This window comes from Myotis daubentonii, chromosome 3 (assembly GCF_963259705.1).
Source record: "Myotis daubentonii chromosome 3, mMyoDau2.1, whole genome shotgun sequence".
NCBI lineage: Eukaryota > Metazoa > Chordata > Mammalia > Chiroptera > Vespertilionidae > Myotis > Myotis daubentonii.
In genome coordinates, this window is record NC_081842.1 from 67,267,204 (window position 1) to 67,292,717 (window position 25,514).

The following is a 25,514-nucleotide window of genomic DNA, read 5'->3' on the forward strand; positions in this document are numbered from 1 at the left end:
CATTTCAAAAGCTTAAATGCCAACAAATACAAAGTTGTGGTTGTTGGAATTGTTCTTAATCATATTGCACCTTCTGTGAGTATAGTGTTTGTACTAAACTAGATAGGGCTGGATAATAATAGCTAACACATACTGAGCACTTACTTAGAGATAGACACTATTATCCTCATTTAGCAGATAAAAAAAACTCAGGTTCAGAAAATTTCTAAGTGACTTGTCCAAGATCACATAGCTAGTTAGCATCAGAGATGACATTCATATCTAGACTGCCTAGCTCCATAAGACTGCTGCCACCGTCTGCCAGTATGGAAACAGCAAGGAGTCTTCCTCTTTGAAGTCAGTTGGATCTGTGTTCATATTTTGCTACTTACTAGATGTTTGATCTTGAATTAATTTCTTAAGGTATCTGAGTTGGCTTAGAGTGTTTTTTGTTAAATAGAATATACATGCTATGGTTGTTTCTTCTAATGTATTAGTATGTTTAAAAAGAGCTACCCAGGAAACTTGGCATTTATTGACTAGTTAGATGGGACAATTATATTATAGCAGTAAAACATTAACTAGCTGTATCCTAACGTAATTAGAACTCTTAATTAATCAAAATGTTTAGAATTTTGAGATAGTAAACATTTTTTAAAATCCCGTGAAGCCCTGGCCAATGTGGCTCAGTTGGTTGGTTGTCATCCCATGCCCCAAAAGGTCGCTGGTTTGATTCCCGGTCAGGGACCATTGCCTAGGTTGTGGGCTCGATCTCTGGTAGTGGGCATGTGGGAGGCAGCGATCGATGTTTCTCTTTCACATTCATATTTCTCTCTCTCCCTTCCTCTCTCTCTGAAATCAATTAAAACATTTTTTAAAAGCCCATGAAGAACTTAATACTAAAATAAAACTCTGGCCCAGCTGGAGTGGCTCAGTAGTTGAGTGTCAACCTATGAACCAGGAGGTCATGGTTCGATTCCCGGTCAGGGCATATGCCCAGTTGTGGGCTCAGTCCCCAGTGTGGGGTGTATAGGAGGCATCTGATCAAGGATTCTCTTAGATTCTCATTGATGTTTCTATCTCTTTCTCCCTCTTCCTTCCTCTCTGAAATCATTAAAGATATAAATAAAATGAAATAAATAAAATAAAACAAAACTTCTGCCCAGCCATTGTGGCTCAGAGGTTGAGCGTCGACCTATGAACCAAGAGGTCATGGTTCGATTCCCGGTCAGGGCATATGCCCAGTTGTGGGCTCAGTCCCCAGTGTGGGGTGTATAGGAGGCATCTGATCAAGGATTCTCTTAGATTCTCATTGATGTTTCTATCTCTTTCTCCCTCTTCCTTCCTCTCTGAAATCATTAAAGATATAAATAAAATGAAATAAATAAAATAAAACAAAACTTCTGCCCAGCCATTGTGGCTCAGAGGTTGAGCGTCGACCTATGAACCAAGAGGTCATGGTTTGATTCCCTGTCAGGTACATGCCTGGGTTGTGGGCTCAATCCCCAATGGGGGCGGGTTGGGGGGGGGGGGCGCACATGAAGGAGGCAGCTGATCAATGATTCTCTCTCATCATTGATGTATCAGTCTCTCTCCCTTTCCTTTTTTCTCTGAAATCAATAAAGATATATTAAAAAAATAAATAAAACTTCTTATGAATGATTAGGACTCAGTACCTGTTTAATGCAATTTCCTCGTTATTCATATCTTCTATGAGAAAAGGGAATCATCAATTAGAGGGATGATCCTAGGGAATTATAAGGTCCAGAATAATTAAAGACTTGTAAAGTACACTGTTTTCTTACAAAGACAATTCAGTAGAATGTTACATATATTTTAAATAGCCAAAACCCATTACTATGTCCCTAGGTAAAAACCATTTATATTTTGGCACTTATTAAAACCATAGCTTTCAGATAATCGTGGACTCTATCATGGGGAGAAGTGGCAAGAGCTGAGGTTAGAGAGATAGGATGGAGTTAGGTTATGAAAGTAAAAGTAGAGCCACTAAAGCAGGGGTGGGGAATGTCTGGCCCGAGGGCTGTATAAAGCTCTCGGAATATTTGGTTTGGCCCTGCCAAGGCATTCGGGGTGATTTAATGAAATGTTTGACCAAATATAGCAGGCCAATTTTTAAGCTGATAATTTTGTATGGCCCGAGAATGACTTTATAAATATCCAAATGGCCCTTGGCAGAAAAATGTTCCCCACCTCTGCACTAAAGGATGTTGAGAACTGAGACATGATGAAATAGGCTGTCGTGTGGAAGATGGACTGGGAGGGACAAAACTGGCGAGAGGATCTGGTTAGAAGACTCAGGTTGGAGTCTTAGTGAGAAGTGGTGAGGACCTGTCCCAAAGCAGTGGCAGTAGGGAAGAAGATAGAAGGGAAAAGGGGTGGAATTGACAGGATTGGGTGGCTGATTAGATGTGACAAATGAGAAAGACAAATAATTCCCAGTTGCTTGCTTGAGCATCTGAATGAATGGTGATACTGTTTATGGTCTTAGGTAATCTGGTAGGAATGACAGGAGACGCTTAGGAGGATGAGCTGTTTTAGAGCTGTTGAGTGTGTGTATAGGATGATTTATCATTGAAATTTTTTAGGCATTTAGGCAGTTGGATATAAATGTCCAGGGCTCAAGAAAGATAGAGGATTGCAAATTAATAGCTTTTGACTTGTAATTGCAGCGTTGAGATTAAATACAGTCATTTAGAAAGTGAGTCAGATGAGAGGAGAATAAGGGTCCAAAGGAAGGACCTGGAGTCATATCAGATATGAGGGAGGGCTAGAAAAAGCACCAGTAAAGGAGATTGGGAAGGAACAGACAAGAGAATAGAAGAACCAAGAAAATACCGTATAATGGAAGTTAAAAGGAGGAGTGGATCAAGAAAGACATGAGTGGTCATTAATATCTCATTTCTCTAAATGAGTTAGAGAAATAAAGGAAAGCAAAGACTGAAAAGTATCCATTAGATTTAAGAACCAGGGTTTTGGTGTTGACTTGTAGAGAGCAGTCTGAGTGGAGTGGCAGAGCAGAGGCAAGGTGGCAGGGCATAGATGGCGAATGGGAGAGGGGGCAACTTGTTCTACAAATTTGGTTGTGATAGAGAGAAGATAAATAGTAGCTTGAGGGGGAATAGGGTCAGGATAAGATGGGAGAGACTTGGTCACACTTAAATGTGGATGAGCTGAAGCCAGTACAGAGGGAGAGGTTGAAGATGGAGGAGGAGAAGGGGAAATTGGTGGAGTGGAGGAGGTGAGAGGATTTGGGTTGTAAACCACATGGAGTAGCCTTAGAAAGAGGGACCTCTCTTCTGTTATGAAAAAAAGAAAAAAAAAAGGATGAGTGTGCATATAACCAACTTGTGTTGTTATTCTTATTTTTATGTTGAGAAAGGCTCTTAACGAAATAGATGAAGAAGAAGAAGAAACTGTTAACAGCCAGTCAGAGGAAAGTGAGAATGAGTTGGATAACTCTCTAAACTCTCAGTCTAACATGAATGCAGACAGGTATGTACATATGGCATAGGTATCTACAACACTCTTCTTTTTTTCCAAGGCCATTTTTCCCCAGCTTTATTGCGATATCATTAATATGTAATCTTGTGTATATTTAAGGTGCACAACTTGTTGATTTGATACATTGATGTATGCAAAACGATCACCATAGCATTATCTAATGCTCTATCACATCACATAATTACCATTTCTTTTTTTATGGTGAGAGCATTTAAGATCTATTCACTTAGCAAATTTCAAGTATATAATACAGTATTTTTAGCTATAATCACTATGCTGTGCATTACCGGTAGATCTTTAGAAGTTACTCATCTTATTACTAGAAGTCTTTACCCTTTTACCATCTCCCCATTTCCCTGCCCCAGCCCCTGTTAACCATTCAGCTTTTTTTGATTTCACATATAAGTAACATAGTATTTGTCTTTCTCTGTCTCACTTATCTCAATTGGCATAATGCCCTCAAGTTTCATTTACATTATCACAAATGTGGATTTGTGATAATGTAGGATTTCCTTTTTTTTCATGGCTGGATAATATTTCATTATCTATCTATCATCCATCTATCCATATCTATCTATCTATCTATCTATCTATCTATCTATCTATCTATCATCTATCTATCTACTAGTATCTATTTATCTATCTATCTATCTATCTATCTATCTATCTATCTATCTATCAATCATCTATCTATCTACCTCACATCTTCTTTATTCATTCATCTGTTGACAGACACTTAGGTTGTTTCCATATCTTGGTAATTGTGAATAATGCTGCAATCAATATGGGACTATAGATATCTCTTTCGGGTCCTGTTTTCATTTCCTTTGGCCTTATACCAGAGGTGGGATTGCTAGATCATATGGTAGTTATATTTTTTGAGGAACTGCTGTACTGTTTTCCATAGTGGTGGCACCATTTTATATTCCCATCAACAGTGCACAAGGATTCCCTTTTCTCCACATTCTCACCAACACTTGTTATCTTTTCACTTTTTGATAATAACCATTCTAATGGGCATCAAGTGATACCTCATTGTGATTTTTTTTTAAAATATATTTTATTGATTTTTTACAGAGAGGAAGGGAGAGAGACAGAGAGCCAGAAACATCGATGAGAGAGAAACATCGATCAGCTGCCTCCTGCACATCCCCCACCGGGGAAGTGCCCGCAACCCAGGTACATGCCCTTGACCGGAATCGAACCCGGGACCTTTTCAGTCCACAGGCCGACGCTCTATCCACTGAGCCAAACCGGTTTCGGTCCTCATTGTGATTTTGATTTACATTTCCCTGATGATTAGTAATGTTGAGTACTTTTTATGTACCTGTTGGCTGTTGGCTATTTGTATATCTTTGTCTGTTTAGGTCTTCTGCCTTTGAGAATGTGTGTGTGTGTGTGTGTGTGTGTGTGTGTGTGTGTGTGTGTGTGTTTTGCAGGAAGCTGAATTAAGTTTCATTTATTTTAGGGCAAACTCAAAAGGGTTCTTTTCTTTTTTTTTAGTAATCCCAGCACATTATTACAAAAAAACCCAGTCCCAAAACAAAATCCAACCTGCTGGGTGTGGGGACCATGTTTGTGAACACAGTGCCAACAGTACTATTTCGGTGGTTGATATTTTTCAGAGCATTTCTTTTTTCACTTCCAAAGATCATTGTTAGCAAAGTCCTGCGGGATACTACAAAGTTCTTACTAACTGTTCTTTAATGTGTAATATTATGCTTGATAAATAAAGGGTGCCTCTGCCTATTTTAAAATTCAGATTTTTAAAAATTCTTTATTGTTTGAAGTATTACATATGTCTCCCTTTTCCCCCATTGACCTCTCCCCAGCCACTCCCACCCCCAGCACATGCCCTCACACCCCTAGTGTCTGTATTCATTGGTTATGCTATATGCATGCATACAAGTACTTTGGTTGATCTCCCCACCCCTACCCCCCAACTCTACCTTCCCTCTGAAGTTTGGTGTATCATATATTTTTTAAAAAATATTTTATTGATTTTTTACAGAGAGGAAGGGAGAGAGATAGAGAGTTAGAAACATCGATGAGAGAGAAACATTGATCAGCTGCCTCCTGCACACCTCCTAATGGGGATGTGCCCGCAACCCAGGTAGGTACATGCCCTTGACCGGAATCGAACCTGGGACCTTTCAGTCCGCAGGCCGACGCTCTATCCACTGAGCCAAACCAGTTTCGGCAGGTGTATCATATTTATTGATTTGCGGATATTGTACCATCCTTGCATCCCCAGAATAAATCTCACTTGGTCATGGTGTATGATCTTTCTAATGTAATACTGGATCCGATTTGTTAGAATTTTGTTGAGGATTTTAGCATCTATGTTCATCAGGGATATTGGCCTATAATTCTCTTTCCTTTTAGTGTCTTTATCTGGTTTTGGGATTAGGGTAATGCTGGCTTCATAGAAAGAGCTTAGAATGTGCCTTCCTCTTGAATTTTTTGGAATAGTCTGGGGAGGATAGGTTTTAGTTCTTCTTTAACTGTTTGGTAAAACTCCCCAGTGAAGCCACCTGGCCCAGGGCTTTTGTTTGTTGGAAGTTTTATTTATTTATTTATTTTATTTTATTGATTAACGTATTACAAATAGTAGAACATTTGTCTTCTTTTTCCCCTATTGACCTCCCCCCGGCCTCCCTCCACCCCTGCACATGCCCTCCCCCCCTAGTGTCTGTGCCCATTGGTTATGCTTATATGCATGCATACAAGTCATTTGGTTGATCTCTTACCCCTCCCCCCCATACTCCCCTGCCTTCCCCCTGAAGTTTGATAGTCTGTTCAATGCTTCTTTGTCTCTGTATATATTTTTGCTCATCAGTTTATGATGTTCATTATATTCCACAAATGAGTGAGATCATGTGATGTTTATCTTTCTCTGACTGGCTTATTTCGTTTACATAATGCTCTCCAGTTTCATCCATGTTGTTGCAAATGGTAAGAATTCCTTTCTCTTTACAGCAGCATAGTATTCCATTGTGTAGATGTACCACAGTTTTCTAATCCACTCATCTGCTGATGGGCACTTGGGCTGTTTCCAAATCTTAGCTATGGTAAATTGTGCTGCTATGAACATAGAGGTGAATATATCCTTTCTGATTGGTGTTTCTGTTTTCTTGGGATATATTCCTAGAAGTGGTATTACTGGGTCAAATGGAAGTTCCATTTTTAACTTTTTGAGGAAAGGCCATACTGTTTTCCACAGTGGCTGCACCAGTCTGCATTCCCACCAGCAGTGCAAGAGGGTTCCTTTTTCTCCGCATCCTCGCCAGCACTTGTTTGTTGATTTGTTGATGATAGCCATTCTGACAGGTGTGAGATGGTACCTCATTGTTGTTTTGATTTGCATCTCTCGGATGATTAGTGACTTTGAGCATGTTTTCATATGTCTCTTGGCCTTCTGTATGTCTTCTTTCAAAAAGTGTCTATTTAGGTCCTTTGCCCATTTTTTTTTATTGGATTGTTTATCTTTCTTTTGTTAAATTGTACGAGTTCCCTAAAAATGTTGGAGATTAAACCCTTATCGGAGATAACATTGGCAAATATGTTCTCCCATGCAGTGGGCTTTCTTGTTGTTTTGTTGATGGTTTCTTTTGCTGTGCAGAAGCTTTTTATTTTGATATAGTCCCATTTGTTTATTTTCTCCTTGGTTTTTATTGTCCTCAGAGCTATATTGGTAAAGATATAGCTACGACATATGTCTGCTATTTTGCTGCCAATGGAGTTTTCTAAGATTTTTATGGTTTCTCGTCTTATGTTTAAGTCCTTTATCCATTTTGAGTTTATTTTTGTGTATTGTGTAAGTTGGTGGTCTAGTTTCATTTTTTTTGCATGTATCTGTTCAATTTTTCCAACACCATTTATTGAAGAAACTGCCTTGACTCCATTGTATGCTCTTGCCTCCTTTGTCAAATATTGATTAAGCATAGTGGCTTAGGTCGATTTCTGGGTTCTCTGTTCTGTCCCATTGTGCCAGTACCAGGCAGTTTTGAGAACAGTGGCTTTGAAATTTAGGTTGATATCTGGTATTGTGGTCCCTCCAACATTGTTCTTCTTTCTCAAGATTGCTGTGGCTATTCGGGGTCTTTTTTTATTCCATATGAATTTCTGGAGAGTTTGTTTTAGGTCTTTGAAATATGCCGTTGATATTTTAATGGGGATTGCATTGAATCTATAGATTGCTTTGGGTAGTATGGACATTTTAATGATGTTGATTCTACCAATCCATGAACACAGTATATTCTTCCATTTGTTTATGTCTTCCTCTATCTCTTTTTTCAATGACCTGTAGTTTTCCGAGTATAGGGATTTTTTTGTTTGTTTGTTTCTCTTTCTGTGAGTTCATTATTGGTGTATAAAGAAGCCATAGATTTCTGGGTGTTAATTTTGTATCCTGCTACATTGCCGAATTCATTTATAAGTCTAGTAGATTTTCGATGGAGTCTTTAGGGTTTTCAATGTATAATATCATGTCATCTGCAAATAATGACAATTTTATTTCTTTTCCAATTTGAAAGCCTTTTATTTTTTCTTGTCTGATTGCCATGGCTAGCACTTCCAGTATTATGTTGAACAAGAATGGTGAAAATGGGCATCCCTGTCTTGTTCCTGTTTTTAGAAGAAATGGTTTTAGTTTTTGCCCATTGAGTACAATGTTGGCTGTAAGTTTGTCATATAAGGCTTTTATTATGTTGAGTTCTGATCCCTCTATTCCTACTTTGCTGAGAGTTTTTTTTATGAGGAAAGGGTGTTAGATTTTGTCAAATGCCTTTTCTGGATTAATTGATATGATTATGTGATTTTTGCCTCTCAATTTATTTATGTGATGTATCACATTTATTGATTTGTTCCTATTGTACCAACCTTGCATCCCTGGAATAAATCTTACTTGATCATGGTGTATGATCTTTGTAATGTAATGCTGATTCCGATTTGCTAGAATTTTGTTGAGGATTTTTAGCATCTATGTTCGTCAGGGATATTGGCCTGCAGTTCTTTTTTTTTGTAGTGTCTTTATCTGGTTTTGGGATTAGGATAATGCTGGCTTCATAGAAAAAAACTTGGAAGTATGCCTTACTCTTACATTTTTTGGAATTTTAATAAATAAAATAAAAAATTTTTTGGAATTGTCTGAGTAGGATAAATTTTAGTTTTTCTTTGAATGTTTGGTAAAACTTCCCTGTGAAGCTACCTGGTCCAACACTTTTGTTTGCTGGACGTTTTTTGATTACTGCTTCCATTTCCTCCATAGTTATGGGCCTATTCAGATTTTTTTCTTCCTGATTGACTTTTGGGAGGTTGTATTTTTCTAGGAATGTGTCCATTTCTTCTAGGTTGACCAGATTGTTGGAATAGAGTTGTTCATAGTATTTTTTTATTTTTTATTTTTTTTACAATCCTTTGTATTTATGTGGGGTCTGTTGTTATTTCACCTCTTTCATTTCTGATTTTGTTTATTTGGGTCTGCTCTCTTTGCTTCTTGGTGAGCCTGGCTAGAGGTTCATCAATCTTGTTTATGCTTTCAAAGCACCAGCTTTTGGTTTAATTCTTCTTTTGCATTGTTTTTTTGTTCCCCATGTCATTTATTTCTGCTCTGATCTTTATTATTTTCTTCTCTCTGCTCATTCTGGGCTTTTCTTGTTGCTCTTTTTCTAATTCTTTGTAGAGTTAGAGTTAGATAATTTATTACCAGTTATTCTTTTTTTTTTGTTTTGTTTTGTTTTTTGAGGTAGGCCTGTAATGCTATGAACTTCCCTCTTAGGACTGCATTCACTGTTTCCCTGCCGGAAGCCGGTCCATCCTTGCTGCTTGACACAGTCGCTGCAGGATAGAAACATCTGCACAGCATATGTTTCAAGGGACCTGGCGTATATAGCATGCTGTTCTTAATATGTTTGCTCCCCTTAGCGCTGTGTGTTTTAACCAAGGTCACCTCTCCGAGAAAGGTTGTTTCCCCAGGTAGGGATTTTTCCCTGAAGTTAGGGAGGGGATGAAACTCCTTAACTAAGTGCCAGGCGGGTAGTTAATCACTTTAACTACAAACAATCACGCTTAAGCTACATAATCTTTACTCCCTGGAGTGGAGATAAGAAACGCCCTAACCTTTGCCATAGAAATTGACAGGATTAAATTCAACTGGTATAAATACGGATGTAACAAGACAATAAAGAGCAGAACCTCTCTGGAGATCCAGACCAGAACTTGGCTGGAGATCCTGGCTGGAGATCCTGGCTAGGCTGCTGATCAACTGAACACTGTCTCCGTGTCCTTCCTTCTTCGCCGACTCTGTCTACGCCTTTGGGAACCCCTGGACCTGCTGGGGTTGGACCCCGGCATGTCCCATACACTTTAGATTGTTGTGTTTTCATTGTCATTTGTTTCCAGGATGTTTTTTATTTCTTCTTTGATCTCTTTGGTAACCCAATCGTTGTTTAATAACATGCTATTTAGTTTCCAAGTGTTTGAATTTTTTTATTGTTTTTATTGTAGTTGATTTCTAATATTATTCTATTGTGGTCTGAGAAGATGCTTGGTATGATTTCAGTCTTATTGAATTTGTAGAGATTTAGCCTGTGTCCTAATATGTGGTCTTTCTTTGAAAATATCCCATGTGCACTTGAGAAGAATGTATATTCTGTAGCTTTGGGGTGAAATATTCTGAAGATGTCAATTAAGTCCATCTGATCTAGTGAGTTGTTTAGGATTGCTATTTTTTTGTTGAGTTTTGTCTAGAGGATTTATCCAGTGATGTCAATGGAGTATTAAAGTCCCCTACTATGGTTATATTGCTGTTGATCTCTCCCAGAAGTTTTTTTTATGTATTTTGGTGCTCTTGCATTGGGTGCATATATGTTTACCAGAGTTATATCCTCTTGTTGTATCGATCTCTTTAGTATTATGAAGTGACCTTTCTTGTCTCTTGTTATGGTCTTCACTTTGAGGTCTATTTTATCAGATATAAGTATTGCTACCCCAGCTTTTCTTTTCATTTTCTTTTGCCTGAATGATATTTTTCCATCCCTTCATTTTCAGCCTGTGTGAGTCCTTTGTTCTGAAGTGGATCTCTTATAGACAGCATATATGGATCATATTTTCTTGTCCATTCAGCCACTTGATGTCTTTTGATTGGAGCATTTAATTCATTTATGTTTAAGATTATTATTGATAGGTACTTGTTTATAGACATTTTTATCCTTTATGCCTGTATTCCTTCTTCTCTTTATTTTTCTTCTTTTTACAACAGTCTTTTTAGCACAGTGGTTCTCAACCTTCCTAATGCTGCGACCCTTTAATACAGTTCCTCATGTTGTGGTGTCCCCACCAATAAAATTATTTTCGTTGCTACTTCATAACTGTAATTTTGCTACTGTTATGAATCGTAATGTAAATATCTGATATGCAGGATGTATTTCCATTGTTACAAATTGAACATAATTAAAGCATAGTGATTAATCACAAAAACAATATGTAATTATATATGTGTTTTCCGATGGTTTTAGGCGACCCCTGTGAAAGGGTCGTTCAACCCCCAAAGGGGTCGCGACCCACAGGTTGAGAACCACTGCTTTAGCATTTCTTGCGTTGCTGGCTTGATAGTGATAAACTCCCTTAGCCTTTTTTTTGTCTAGGAAGCCCCTGCTTTCCCCTTCAATTTTGAATGATAGTCTTGCTGAATAGAGTATTCTTGGATTCAGTCCCTTGCTTTGCATCACTTTGTATACTTCAATCCATCCCCTTCTGGCCTGATGTGTTTCTGTTGAGAAATCAATTATCTGTTGATAATCTAATGGGAGATCTCTTGTAGGTAATTCTGTCTCTCTCTTGTAGCCTTTAAGACTCTCTCTTTGTTGTTAATGTTTGCCATTGTAATTATGACATGTCTTGGTGTGGGTCTTTTGGGGTTCATCTTGTTTAGGACTCTCTGCCTATGTGACTTTTCTCTTCCCCAAATATGGGAAGTTTTCTGTCATTATTTCTTTAAATATGTTTTCTAATCCTTGCTCCTCTTCTTATCATTCTGGCACCCCTGTAATACAGAAGCTACTTCATTTCATGTTGTCCCAAACCTCCCTTAGGCTCTTTTCCTGCTTTCTAATTTCTTCTCCAATTGTTCAGATTGGGTATGTTTTCTGCCCGGTCTTCTAACTCGCTAATTTGGTCCTCTGCTTCTTCTAGTCTGCTGTTGAAACCTTCTATTGTGTTTATTATTGTAGTTATATCATTCTTGATTTTCTCTTAATTCTTACATAAGTTGTTGATTTTCTCATCCAGCCGGTTTAGGAACAATGTGATCCTTACTCTGAATTCTTTTTCTGTCATACTGCATGCCTCCATTTCATTTAGTTCCTTTCCTAAGGATTCCCCCTTTTTTTCTTTGGGGGTTGTTTCTTTGTCTCCCCATTTTTGCCCTTACTGAAGAGTCCAGGTGCCAAGTTGCATGTGGCCTGTGGTTGAAGCAGAGGGCTTGGCAGGAGGGTCACACACTCTGGGACTCTTTGGAGATCCCAGATGCTGGTAGCATGGGGCCTGTGGCTGAAGCAGCCCACTTGGCAGGAGGGTCACGCACTATGATACTCTCCACAGGGCCCAGGCGCTGGGTAGCATGGGGCCTGTGGCTGAAGCGGCGGGCTTGGTGGGAGGGTTGCACACTCCAGGACTTGCCCTCGGGCCCAGGCGCTGGGTAGTGTGGGGCCTGTGGCTGAAGAGGTGGGCTTGGTGGGAGGGATCGTACACCGGGACTCACAGGAGTTTGTGACTGGGGAGGCAGGAGTCCTGGAGTCTGTGGGTCTGCAGATGAGGTAGCAGGTCTTTGGCCGGAGTGAAAATCAGATTTTTTTGGCTATTGTTGTATGAGTTCTTTGTATATTTTGGAAATTAACCTCTTATCAGATATATGAATTACAAATATTTTCTCCCATTTTGTAAGTTGCCTTTTCATTTTGTTGACTGTTTTTTTGCTGTGCAGAAACTTTTCAGTTTGATGTAGTCCCATATTCATTTTTACTTTTGTTGCTTATGCTTTGGGTATCATATACAAAAATTGTTGCCAGATCCTTGTTGCTTTTTTTCCCCCTAGGAATTTTACCATTTCAGGTCTTATGTTGAAGTCTTTAATCTATTTAGAGTTAATTTTTGAGTGATATAAGATAGGGGTCCAATTTTATTATTCTGTTCTTATTTATCCAATTTCCCCAATATATTTATTGAAGAAACTGTCCTTCCCCCTTGTCAAAAATTAATTGAATGCTTATGTAAGGGTTTTTTCTGGCTCTTCATTCTGTTCTACTGGTCTTTGTATCTTTTTACTCCAGTCTATTTTCTGCTAACAATTTAACTTTTTGATTACATACACTCTATCCTTTTACTCACCCTTTTTATTTTTGATGTCATTATTTAGGTCTTTTTATACTGTGTATACATTAACAATGGTTTGTAGCTATAGCTATTTTTAATACCTTTGTTCTTTAATCTTTATACTAGAGCTAAGTAGTTAACATATCACCTTATAACAGTATTAGGGTAGGCTGAATCTGACAATAGTTTCATGTTTACTACTCTGTTGTTTATTTTCAAATGTTTTCATGTTACTAATTAGTGCCCTTTCATTTAATCTTGAAATTTTTCTATCAGCATTTAAAAAAATATATTTCTTTATTGATTTCAGAGAGGAAGGGAAGAGAGAGATAGAAACAACAATGATGAGAGAGAATCATTGATTGGCTGCCTCCTGCACACCCCACACTGGGGATGGAGCCCACAACCCAGGCATGTGCCCTTGGCCGGAATTGAACCTGGGACACTTCAGTCCGCAGGCCTATGCTCTATCTACTGAGCCAAGCCGGCTAGGGCTGTCAGGCAGGTTGAGTGGTGATGAATTCCCTCAGCTTTTGTTTATTAGGGAAAGTCTTGCCTTCATTTCTGAAGGACAGTTTTGCTGGGCAAAGTATTTCTGGTTGGTAATTTCTTTCTTTTAGCACTTTGAATATATCATTCCATTCTCTCCTTGCAGGCCTCTTGAGAAATTCAAGCCCATTTACTATGTTTTATGCCATCTTCTTTTATTAGTTGAAAGTATATTCTTAATTTAAGAAAGTTTTTATTTTGATATTTGAAAAAAAACATTATAAGAATAGTATAAAAATTTTTGTATACTTTTTACTTAGATTCACTAATTGTTAACATTGTCTGTATTTGCTGTATCATTTTTCTCTATATCAATGCATACACACATATTTGGAAGTGAGCTGCATACTTCACGTTCTTTTACCCCTCAATATGTGAGTGAATATTTCCTAAAAGACAAGGTCATGCCTTCACACAGTCACAGTACAATGATTACAATGGATAAATTACATTGATTGAATTCTATTATCTAATCTGTAGATCTTATTTAGATTTCTTTAGTTGCCCCTTTAGTATTATTTATGGTCATTCTTTTTTAATGTTTTAAGAATCAAGCATGATCTCTTACTACATTTTGTTTTCATGTCTCTTTCATCTTCTTTAATCTGGAAACTTATTTTAGTGTTTCCTGGCTTTTCATAACATTTACAGATCTGAAGACATACAGGCCAATTATTTTATAGAATGTCCTCTAATTTGACTTAGATATTTCTTTGTGATTGGACTCAGGTTATACATTTTGGACAGGAATATCTCTGAAGTGAGGCTAAGTCCTCAGTGCATGACATCATAAGGCAATGATATAATTAGTTCCATTATTAGTTTGTCTATTTTGTTAAATTTTTAAAGAACCAGGATTTTGATTTACTAATTAGAGCTACTCTTTTTCTGATTTTTTTCTCATCAATTTTTGCTTTTGTCTTTATTTCCTTTCTTGTCCTTTTGTTTTGGTTTACTTTTTTTCTCTAGCATTTTGAGTTGGGAATGGATTTTCATTCTTTTATTCTTAATTGACAGATCTATTTCAGGTTCTGAATTTTCCTCTGATCACTACTTTAAATGTGTACCATATATTCTAATATATAGTGTTTTGTTATTTTAGAAATTAGGTAATTTAACTTTAGATTTTCCCCTTTTACCTAAGAGTTATTTAATATATTTTAAAAATATTTCCAGATAGAAAAGCCTCTTTGTTTTTTTGGTTTATTACTTCTAGTTTTATTTCATTACATTCAGAGTTTGTAATATTTTTACTTGTGGAACTTAATGATGTTTTCTTTGTGACCTAATAGATCAAATTTTTGTGAATGTTCTGTGTGTGTGCTTGAGAAGAAGGTGTGTTCTCTATTAACAAGGTATAAAGTTCTAAATGTATAGCCACAAGATCTACCTCATTGATTCTGTTGTTAACTTCTTTTGTATCCATATTTATTTTTATCAAATCTTATATTGAGAGTAATGTATTAAAGTCTTTTGCTATTATTGTGTTTCTATTTGATGTTTATATTTCTTTTTAGAGTCAAATACCTCCATTTTTAGAAAGGTGCTTGTTGCATGTTTCGGTACATGGATCTCCATAAATATTGTATCTTCATTGTGAAATATGGAATTTAGCATTTGAAAGTGTTCTTTGTCACACTGAATGCTTTTTGGCTTCAATTCTACTTCGTGTAATATCAGGAATGAAACTTCTGCCTTCTTCTTATTTCTAAATTGCCAGTTCATCTTTGCTTATCCTCTTATATTTAGCCTTTCTAAATTATTGTATATTAGGTGAGCCCCTAATTAGTCCTATGTAGTCAACATAGAATTGGGCCTTGACTTGTTAGCCAATATGAAAATCTTTTTTTTTAATTGGTGAAGTTTCCTGAAGTACTTATTGATACAGTTATGTTTGATGTCAACTTTGTCATTATACTGTAATTATAGTTTTCTTTCTCTACGTTCTTTTTAATATTTCTTTTGGTATTTAGGAAGTTTGTAATTTTGTTCTAGTTGGTTCCTTTTTTGTATCTATTTTTTATATAGCCTTTAATTTCCTATTTTCTTATTTAACCTTTTACTGTCAGGTGTGTTGATTTTAAGTGGTATTTTTTGGTTTCTATCCATTTCCTATTCAACGAATAAATTGTTCTACATTCCCAGTATTTCCCTTTTTTCTCTCCATCCGTCTCCCCATTTTTAGCTGCATACCTTTTTGCTTTCATAGAAAATAAAACATTTATGTATTATTCTTCCTTGTATATTTCTTTTTTCTTTTTTTTTTTTTTTTACCTTAGAGCTACAATTAAATATATTAAATGCTAGCTCATCTCAGTCCTTTTATGTTATTTCCCTAGTTAACTCTTGGTTGTATCTCTCAGATAAAGCTTATTATAGGGTTTTTGAATATAATGTTCCTTGAGTTCTTAAAAGGTTAAAAGTTTTTTTTTATAACTTTGATATTTGGACAACTTAGCTGGATATAAAACCTTTGGTTTATATGTTTTTTTCCCCCCTTAACTTTCTTAAAAATGCTACTCCACCCTTGGTTTGCTTTGAATGTTACCTTTGAGAAGTCTGATGCTAGGATACTTTTCTTGCATTTTAAAATAATTTGGATATTAAGTCACTTTTATCTAGTGACTTGAAATTTAAATTTTAATATTTTAGCATTTAAATTTTATTTCCTTTATATTTTAAATATTGCCAAGTTATGTCTTGGAGTTTTTACCTTTCCAGATCAATTTTTGCATCCTAAAAACAGCCCTTTCATATATGGATTCAGTTTTTTGTTTTTAAGTTTTGGATTATAGTTTTAAATTAGTTCTAAATCACTTGTTTTTCTTTTTCAGGAACTCCTTTTATATATATGTATATGTAAAAGATTTTTTCTGTCTTCCATTTCAAGTACTTTCTTTCTAACAATTGTTATTATTCTTAATCTTTTTGTCTTTCTGTAATTCTTCAATGTTCCTTATTAAATGTTAATTTAACAATTCTCCATTAAACACATTATAATTTAATCTTTATTTCTGAGGTAGTTTTCCCTTTTCTTGGATTTATTTCCTAAGTTCAATCAATTCTTGTTTTTGTTTCTTCCTGATTTTTATCCATTTTAGGTCTTAGTTTTGGATTTTCTGACTCAAGATTTATAGGTATAGAGCTTAAAATTATTTCATTTTTGTTTAAATATATTTCATTTCATTTAAATAAAGTGTTTTTTTAGTGTTCTGTGTTTTTTAAAAATATTTTTATTGATTTTTTACAGAGAGGAAGGGAGAGGGATAGAGAGTTAGAAACATCGATGAAAGAGACACATCGATCAGCTGCCTCCTGCACACTCCTTACTGGGGATGTGCCTGCAACCAAGGTACATGCCCTTGACCAGAATCGAACCTGGGACCCTTGAGTCCGCAGGCTGATGCTCTATCCAGTGAGCCAAACCGGTCAGGGCAGTGTTCTGTTTTTTGATGTGTGTGTGTGTGGGGGGGTGGTGAATTTTTATTAGCTTAAATCTTTCAATTTAAACTTTCCACTCAAGTCAATTTCGGTAAGTTACATTTTCTTAGGGACTTACCCATTTTATTTAGGTTTATTAATATATTGTAATTGTTTTGTTATATTGCCTTGTATGGATATATACAATTGCATAGTCCCTTTTTAGTCAAATACAGTAATACTGGTTCTAGGGATTAGATTGTGGGTAAATTTGGGGGATTATTAAGCCTACCATAGATAGCAGTATATTATTTTTCTTGTTATTATTTCACATAACCTGACTCTTCAAAGTATAAACATTAGAGCGAGAAATGTGAGTTCATATGGGTTTGAATTTTCCCAATTTGTACAGATATCTCATTCCAACTTTTTCTTAGGATTTGTCCTAAGTTTAGACTTAGAGCTAGCACTGTCTTACAGAGGAATCTTTCTGATGCTTTGATAAATAATCGCTTGTGAATAGAATATATTACGGACATTTTACTTAATATACTTCATAGCAACTAATGTTCAGTGTACTACCTGTTAGTTGCTTGAAGGCAACTCCATTAGGTTGAGGTCTGTGGGGCCACTGAAGAAGATTTCACTTTTCCTGGTTTGTTTGTTTGTTTTTTTGGTAAAGGCTTTATTTATTTATAGTTAACACTAGAGGCCTGGTGCATGAAATTTGTGCACTGCAAGGGGGGGTGGAGTGCCTCAGCCCGGCCTGCACCCTCTTGCAGTCCAGGACCCCTTGGGGGATGTCCAACTGCCACAGAGGCAGGAGAGGCTCCCGCCACCACCACTGTGCTCACCAGCCATGAGTCTGGCTTCAGGCTGAGCGGCTCTCCCCCTATGGGAGTGCATTGACCACCAGGGGGTAGTTCCTGCATTGAGTGTCTGCCCCCTGGTGGTCAGTGCGTGTATAGCAGCTGGTCATTTCACTGTTCAGTTGATTTGCATATTAGCCTTTTATTATATAGGATACTACACAGTCTACCCATTTAAGTGTAATATTTGGCCTGGCCGGTGTAGCTTAATGGTTGAGCATCAACCTATGAACCAGGAGGTCATAGTTTGATTTCTGGTCAGGGTGCATTCATGGGTTGCAGGCTTTATCCCTGGTTGGGGTGTGCAGGAGGCAGCCAATTCTCTCTCATCATTGATGTTTCTATCTCTTTCTCCTTCTCCCTTCCTCTCTGAAATCAATAAAAATATATTTAAAGTATAATATTTGATGATTTTTAATATATTCACAGATTTGTACAATCTACAATCAATTTTAAAACATTTGCGTTACTCCTAAAAGAAAACCCATACTGTGTAACCCCAAACTCTTGAGCCCTACCTAATCTATTCATTTGGTCTATTTTCTATCTCTGTAGATTTGCTAATTCTGGACATTTCATATATATAGAATCATGCAATATGTGGTCTTTTGTGTTTGGTGTGTTTTACTTAGTATGTTTTCAAGATTCATCCATGACGTAGATATATCAGTGCTTCATTTAATGGTTTCATAATATTTCATTGTGTGGATATATCACATTCATCAGTTGGTGGATGTTTGGGTTGTTTCTGCTTTTTCGTCCCCTAGCTCTTTTTTTTTTTTGTTAATCCTCACTTGAGGATATTTTTCCATTGATTTTTTAGAGAGAATAGAAGGGAGGAGGAGAGGCAGAGAGAAAGAAACATCGATGTGAAAGAGATACATCGATTGGTTGCCTCCTATACATGCCTCAACCAGGGCAGGGAATCAAGCCTGCAACCCAGGTACATGCCCTTGATCAGGATCAAACCTGGGACCTTCAGTCCGTGAGCCAGTGCTCTATCCACTAAGCCAAACTGGCCACGGCTGGTCTCAGTCTAATTGAGAAATAGACATTTGGAGATTAAAATATTAGCTTTATCAATGATGAAGATGATTACAGCATAAAGCTTAGCTCTCTAATTATCTACGCTGTAGCTCTTCTTTCCACTCCCTCTCCCAGCTTCTCAACACGTAGGGCAGAGTCTGCTCCAATCACTTTATTTCAGTGATGAGCAGAGATGATGCTCTGGGAACAGGCTTTTAGTAGGAGAGAGAAACCAGAAGGGACCAAGTCTTGTACTTTTTCTAGAGAAAGAGGGAGGAGGATGGGACCATACCACTTCAGAAAGGGGAAAGTCCCTGCTTTAGGAGCCAGTACAGGCTGGATACTGGGAGGGAGATGGAATGATTTCTTCTAACACTAAGAAGACTGATATTTTAGCCTGGCCAGTGTGGCTCAGTGGTTGAGCACTGACCTATGGACCAGGAGGTCACTATTCAAATCCCAGTTGTAGCACATTCCCTGCCTGAATCCCCAGAGGGTGTGCAGGAGGCAGCTGATCAATGATTCTCTCTCATTATTGATGTTTCTATCTTGTTCTCCCTCTCCCTTCTTCTCTAAAATCAATAAAAGTATATATATATATATATATATATATATATATATATATATATATATATATATATATATATATATTTAAAAGAAGACTGGTATTTTAGTTCTCTCTCATAAGTTAAAGTAAATCTTGGTTTCTTTGATTATGAATTATGAAAAGTTTCTTCAAATCAAACATGTAAACAGTTGAACAGTGTAAATAATGGCACTTATTAATTGTAATATATAGCTTGTTGTCCCATAATTTACAGGTTCCTTCACCAACTAAAGGAAGATAATTCTGAGATAATTAGTAAACTGTGGACTGATATTCAGCAGAAAATAGCAACACAGTCACAAATAACAAGCCCTCTAGGGACTCCATCATCCACCTCTCCATCAGAGGAAAAAAAAGGTTTGTTTTCACATTATATTATTTCTTACAGATAATAGCTTGCTATATTTTTTTTTCTTTCTTGAACACAGTAATCTTTAAAGAAGTTATTTGAGTTTTGACTGTCTTAGCCTAATTGAGTAAAATACTGATTGACCTGTGAATTGAAACGCTTTAATCATTTTTTTTCACTTGAGATGCTTTTGGAAATACCTTTTGTTTTAGCTGCTCTGAATGCGACCAATGCTGTCAAGAGAGTCCACACCAGGCTTCAGCCTGAAGAATCTTCTGAGTCTCTAGACTGCAGCTACGTTGTGGGACAAGTGCTGAACTCCAGGAAGCAAAAGCAGCTGTTAAATAAAGGTTCCGTCCCTTGATTCACAAAGATGAATTATTAGACATGTAACTTGACATGGCCATCTTAATGTCTTAGTGAATGCTTTTCCTTTCAGTCATCCAGTTGGATCTAGCTAAGTACGAATTTATTGGGTCGTAGCTAAGGAATGCCTCCTTTTATTCCATGTAGCCTTGTAGAATGCTGGTTCTATACATTCCTTATAGATTGTGTAAACCCGGTTTAATCCGAATAGATTATTGTGATAAAATTGTGGTAACTTCTATAAAAATGTTTTATAAATTGTGAACAACAGCCAAAGGTTTTTCTAGTGTAATTTTTCCTGATCTTAAAATAGAATGATTTCTGTCATTTATCAGTGAAAAGAAAACCAGAGTTGTGTGCCCCTTCCAAGCAGAAGGGAAACATGCTGTCATCTAGCACAGCCTCCACAGACTTATCAAGTAGCACCAATCCCAGCCTGGATGTCCTCAAGCACATGATACATGAAGTGGAACACGAAATGGAAGACTATGAGCGGTCGACGGGACGCGAAGTCAAGGAACCGCAGAGCAGCAAGGGTCTTACAGGCTTCACCCTGTCGCTGGTGAGCTCCCTCTGTCGCCTGGTTCGGTACCTTAAAGAGGTAAGCACATGAGGTTAGTAGGGTCTCCTCTTCAGAGTGCTGGTGGAAAGGTGTAGGGTTTTTTCTCTACATCTAATTGTTTGCAACTTCCAAGTAAAGTGTAGTCACGTTTGAATAGCTTTGTTTAAAATGCCTCAGTTTTAGATTATGTGCAGTGAAAGTTTATCCTCTTCATGTTCCTCTCTGTAAGCTGATTCGTGCATCAGCTGGCATGTAGACACATGCTCAGGTAAGTGATGCTGATTTTAATATGAGCCTTAGTGAAATGTAATTAGGAAAGTAAATCTGCTATAAGTAAAATATCTTGTGCTAATATGGACTAATACTATTTGGCAGTTATAGATTAAATAGAGCTATTAATGTGTCCTCATTCTGCTGCTTTCCTCTGCTTCCTGCTCCCTTTTAGTTCAGTTTGGAGAATAGCATGCCTGTTATCTGTAGACACAGATTGAGGAAATCCCTTATGTTATCTCATGACTGGTAACTTGGGCTTTCCTTCAGTATCTTAGTGGCAGATATTTTATTGTTGTGAAATCATTTATAAGACAAGCAAGAATTGTTTCTTTAATTCATTTGTGAATAATAATCCTCAGAATGCTGTGGAATTAGAGTTAGCTTATGTAGTTCATCTTTTAGAAAATCTATTCAAACTATTTTTATGTGTTTAAATTTGTTAAACATAAAATATGACAAATATTTGAGGAAATGTTGTTATTTAAAAATTTGATTCACCTCTGTAACTCAGAGGTTTCAATTCAGAGGTCTTCAGAAAATTGCTTTTTAGTGAAAGATTTATTATGGTGTCTGAGTCAGGAGAGTCTTAACATTCTTCCACCCTCAAGTCAGGGATCTCCAGGAGTGTACTTTTGGCTCTGAAAGTATTACAGGCTTAGAAGCAAGTACTTTTTAGTTAATCACTTGCTTTACAAAGCTCAGCCACTTAAACCTGTTGTCATTTATTTCAAATTTGTGCACAGGTGGTCCTTCACGGTAGCCTGTGGGGATTGGGCTCCAGCTTGTGCCCCCAGGCTCGCAGCCCGAGCTTGCACCCACAACCTTGCAGCCCCGCAGCGCTGCTGCCCTGCCTGGCACCCCGCCATGGCCTGCCCGCCCCCCCTCTCCCCGCTCCACTATCCTGTTTGCGGGGCATTCGGTCAGGGCTGGGCCCCCTGCCCGACTCCCTCAGCACCTGGGAGACAGGCAGTAGCCCTGCCTCCCGCTGCCGCCACTGGTCGCCGTCTGTGGGGTGATCGGGACCCCCACTCGCACCTGCCTTGGCCTGGTGCCTCCCGCTCACCTGCTCCACCATCCTGCCGCAGTCCCGCTCTCGTAGGGGCACATCAGGGCCAGCAGCACCTCCACTGCCACCTGCTGCCAGTGCCGTGTTGCTGACGCCCGCCACGTTCCATGCTGCTCCCTGGGGGTCAGCACACATCATAGCGAGTGGTTGAACTCCTGGTCGAGCAATTTGCATATTAGGCTTTTATTATATAGGAGGATTATATTTTAACATTTAATTTTCAAATTGGTGATCTATTCACATGGTATGAAATTCAGAGACACGGAAGAGTATGTGATGAAAAATCTAATTCCCACCCCTAACTTCCATTTAACCAGTTTGCTTCTGTGTAGCCAACTATTACCAGACACCAGTATATCCTTCCAGAGATGGTCGATGTGTATTCAAGCAATATGTATATGTACTTTCCTCCACTTCCTTCTACAAAATTTTAGTTATTCAATTCTATATACCAGCCTGTTTATTGTGTTCTATTTGAAGAAGGGGAGAGGATAAAGCTGCATATTTTAATGAAATATATACCTTTTAATAAAAATATTTAACTCTCATTATTGTCACATAATATATACTTTGTAAGTATTTTCTTTTTTGACAACTTTGAGTAGAAACTTTTAGTTTTCAACATGTGATGCTATTGATTGGGGTTTATTTGATTTTTTTTTTAGAGTGAGCTCCAACTGCGTAAAGAAGAAGAGACAAGGCAGAAATTGGAGCAGGCATTAGGTGATCATCGAGAGCTCATTGATGCTCTGACAGCTGAAATTCTACTTCTTAGAGAAGAAAATACTGCTACCCAGGTACTCAGATGAGATCCCAAACTTTTCTGTGTTTACTAGTATAAAACATCTTTAAGGATGTCTGAGATTCCTTCTAGTTGCCTTTGGTTTAGTTGTGCTGATGTATTACATGTACTTCTTTATTATCATCAACTAGAGGCCCGGTGCACAAAAATTTGTGCACTTGGGGGGGAAAAGGGGGTCCCTCAGCCCAGCCTGTGCCCTATCGCAGTCTGGGACCCCTCGGGAGATAACGCCCTGCTGGCTTAGGCCTGCTCCCGGGTGGCAGAGGGAAGGCCCAATCCCTAGGTGCAGCCCCTGGTCAGGCTCAGAGCAGGGCTGATTGGGGAGTTGGGGCGTCACCCCGTCATGCACAGAGGAGGGCGGATCGGGAGGTTGCGATGCCACCCTCAGTCACGCTCAGGGTAGGGCTGATTGGGGGTTTGGGGCACCGCCCCCGTTACACTCAAGGCAAGGTTGATGGGGGGGTTGCGGCGCCACCCCCTGTCACGCACAGAGCAGGGCCAATCAGGGGGTTGGGGCGCTGCCCCCTGTCACGCACAGAGCAGGGCCCATCAGGGGGGTTGGGGCTCTGTACCCTGTCACGCACAGAGCAGGCTCGATCAGGGGGTTGGGGAGCTCCCCCCTGTCACGCACAGAGCAGGGCCCATCGGGGGGTTGGGGAGCTCCCCCCTGTCACACACAGAGCAGGGCCCATCAGGGGTTTGAAGAGCTCCCCCCTGTCACTCACAGAATAGGGCCGATAGGGGAGTTGGGGCACTGCCCCCTGTCACACACAGAGCAGGGCGGATCAGGGGGTTGGGGTGCCACCCTCTATCACCCACAGAGCAGGGCCAGTCAGGGGGTTGGGGCACCGCTACTGTCACACTCAGGGCAGGGCTGATGGGGAGGTTATGGCTCTACCCCATCACACACAGAGCAAGGCCCGTGGCAGGCGGGGCGGGGTTGGGGCGCCGCCCTCTATCACCCACAGAGCAGGGCCGATCAGGGGGTTGGGGTGCCGCCACTCTCACACTCAGGGCAGGGCCGATGGGGAGGTTATGGCTCTACCCTGTCACACACAGAGCAGGGCCCATGGCGGGGGGGGGCGGACTTGGGGCGCCGCACCCTGTCACACACAGAGCAGGGCCGATCAGGGGGTTGGGGCGCCGCACCCTGTCACACACAGAGCTGCAGGGCGATCAGGGGGTTGGGGAGCTCCCCCCATCAGGCACAGAGCAGTGCTGATCAGGAGGTTGGGGCGCCTTCCCCTGTCACGAACAGAGCAGGGCAGATAGGTAGGTTGTGGCCCCGCCCTCTGTCACACACAAAACCACAGGGCGATCAGGGGGTTTGGGCGCTGCCCCGTGTCACACTGATCCTGGTGCTGGGAGGCATATTACCCTTTTACTATATAGGATAGAGGCCTGGTGCATGGGTGGGGCTGGCTGGTTTGCCCTGAAGGGTGTCCTGGATCAGGGTGGGGGTCCCCACTGGGGTGCCTGGCCAATCTGGGTGAGGGGATGATGGCTGTTTGCAGCTGGCACACAAACTTCAGGGTGGGGGTCCCCACTGGGGTGCCTGGCCAGCCTGGATGAGGGGATGATGGCTGTTTGCAGCTGGTCACACACCCTTCAGGGTGGGGGTCCCCACTGGGGTGCCTGGCCAGTCTGGGTGAGGGGCTGAGGGCTGTTTTCAGGCTGGTGGGTGACTGAAGCTCCCAACTGCTCCTTTTTTTCTTTTTTCTTTTTATTCTGGGCCAGCTTTAGCTCTGGCCCCAGCTCTGAGGCCTCTGCTGTTGAAAGCAGGTATCTGGTTTGTTTGCGTTCTATAATCGAAACAATGTATAACTCCAGCTCTGAGATCTTGGCGGGCTGAAAGCAGGTTTCTGGGGTTTTGTTTAGCTTCTATATTTGTTACAATGTTTCAAACTGCAAGCTCAGAGGCCGGCAAGGCAGGCGGGGAACGTTGGAGTCCTCTGTCACTGAAGCAAGCAAACCCATGTTAGCTTAAAGCTGCCTGGCTGCCGGCTGCCATCTTGGCTGGCAGTTAATTTGCATATCGCCCTTATTAGACAATGGGAAGGGTAGCGGTTGTACGCTAATTACCATGTTTCTCTTTTATTAGATAGGATGGTAATTTTTATTGAACATCTATTATATTGGAGGTACTATATAGAAATTTGGACTATAAGTAGTATATAGAATAAGTCAACTATCTTCAAGAAACTTACTAAATAGTGGGAAGACAGAATCTATCTTTAAATGATAACTACCAATATTATAGTAGTTTATTAAAAATGTTTAATGAGTGTTATGATAGCTACTGTTAATTTCAGAACAGTAGAAGATATTATTTGAAGAGTCTTTCTGCAGTTGTATGTCATTGAGTTGCTTATAGTAAATTCATATTTTTTAGATATGGCTAATCATTCCTTTTTAATACTGTATAAGTATTTCTTGTAGAAAACCTTCTTGCCTCCATGCTGCATTAAATATTCTTCCTTTGTGCACTTTTGATATTCTCTGGATATTGCTCTCATTGTATTTACCAAATTGTGTTACACATACATGGGTACCTGTCATCAAAACTGTGAGCTTCTTAAGGACAGAGACATTTTTGCTCATCTGTTTGTTCTCAAATGGTGGTTCTTACAACTTTATTTATCAGCCAAAAAAGAATAGAAAAGCATTAGTTGATAGACAAGTTGCATTTGTATAAATGGACAGTAGATATCAATCACGAAATTTTTTTAAATGATGTATATAGTTCACATGC

General features: G+C 39.1%; 1 protein-coding gene across 6 annotated transcripts in view; it reads left to right on the plus strand.

The window, feature by feature from the left end:
• The window catches only part of SPICE1 (spindle and centriole associated protein 1), a 67,078-nt gene that overhangs the window by 21,260 nt on the left and 20,304 nt on the right, over positions 1 to 25,514 (plus strand). For 5 of the 6 annotated variants that reach the window (XM_059687822.1, XM_059687820.1, XM_059687824.1 and 2 more), the window contains exons 7-12: positions 3,380 to 3,492; positions 18,535 to 18,654; positions 19,559 to 19,701; positions 19,906 to 20,043; positions 20,395 to 20,660; positions 22,626 to 22,757. In XM_059687822.1, coding sequence (XP_059543805.1) covers positions 3,380 to 3,492; positions 18,535 to 18,654; positions 19,559 to 19,701; positions 19,906 to 20,043; positions 20,395 to 20,660; positions 22,626 to 22,757 — 912 coding nt within the window. The remainder of the gene's footprint in view (positions 1 to 3,379; positions 3,493 to 18,534; positions 18,655 to 19,558; positions 19,702 to 19,905; positions 20,044 to 20,394; positions 20,661 to 22,625; positions 22,758 to 25,514) is intronic. The other variant, XM_059687826.1, reaches the window with a different exon arrangement.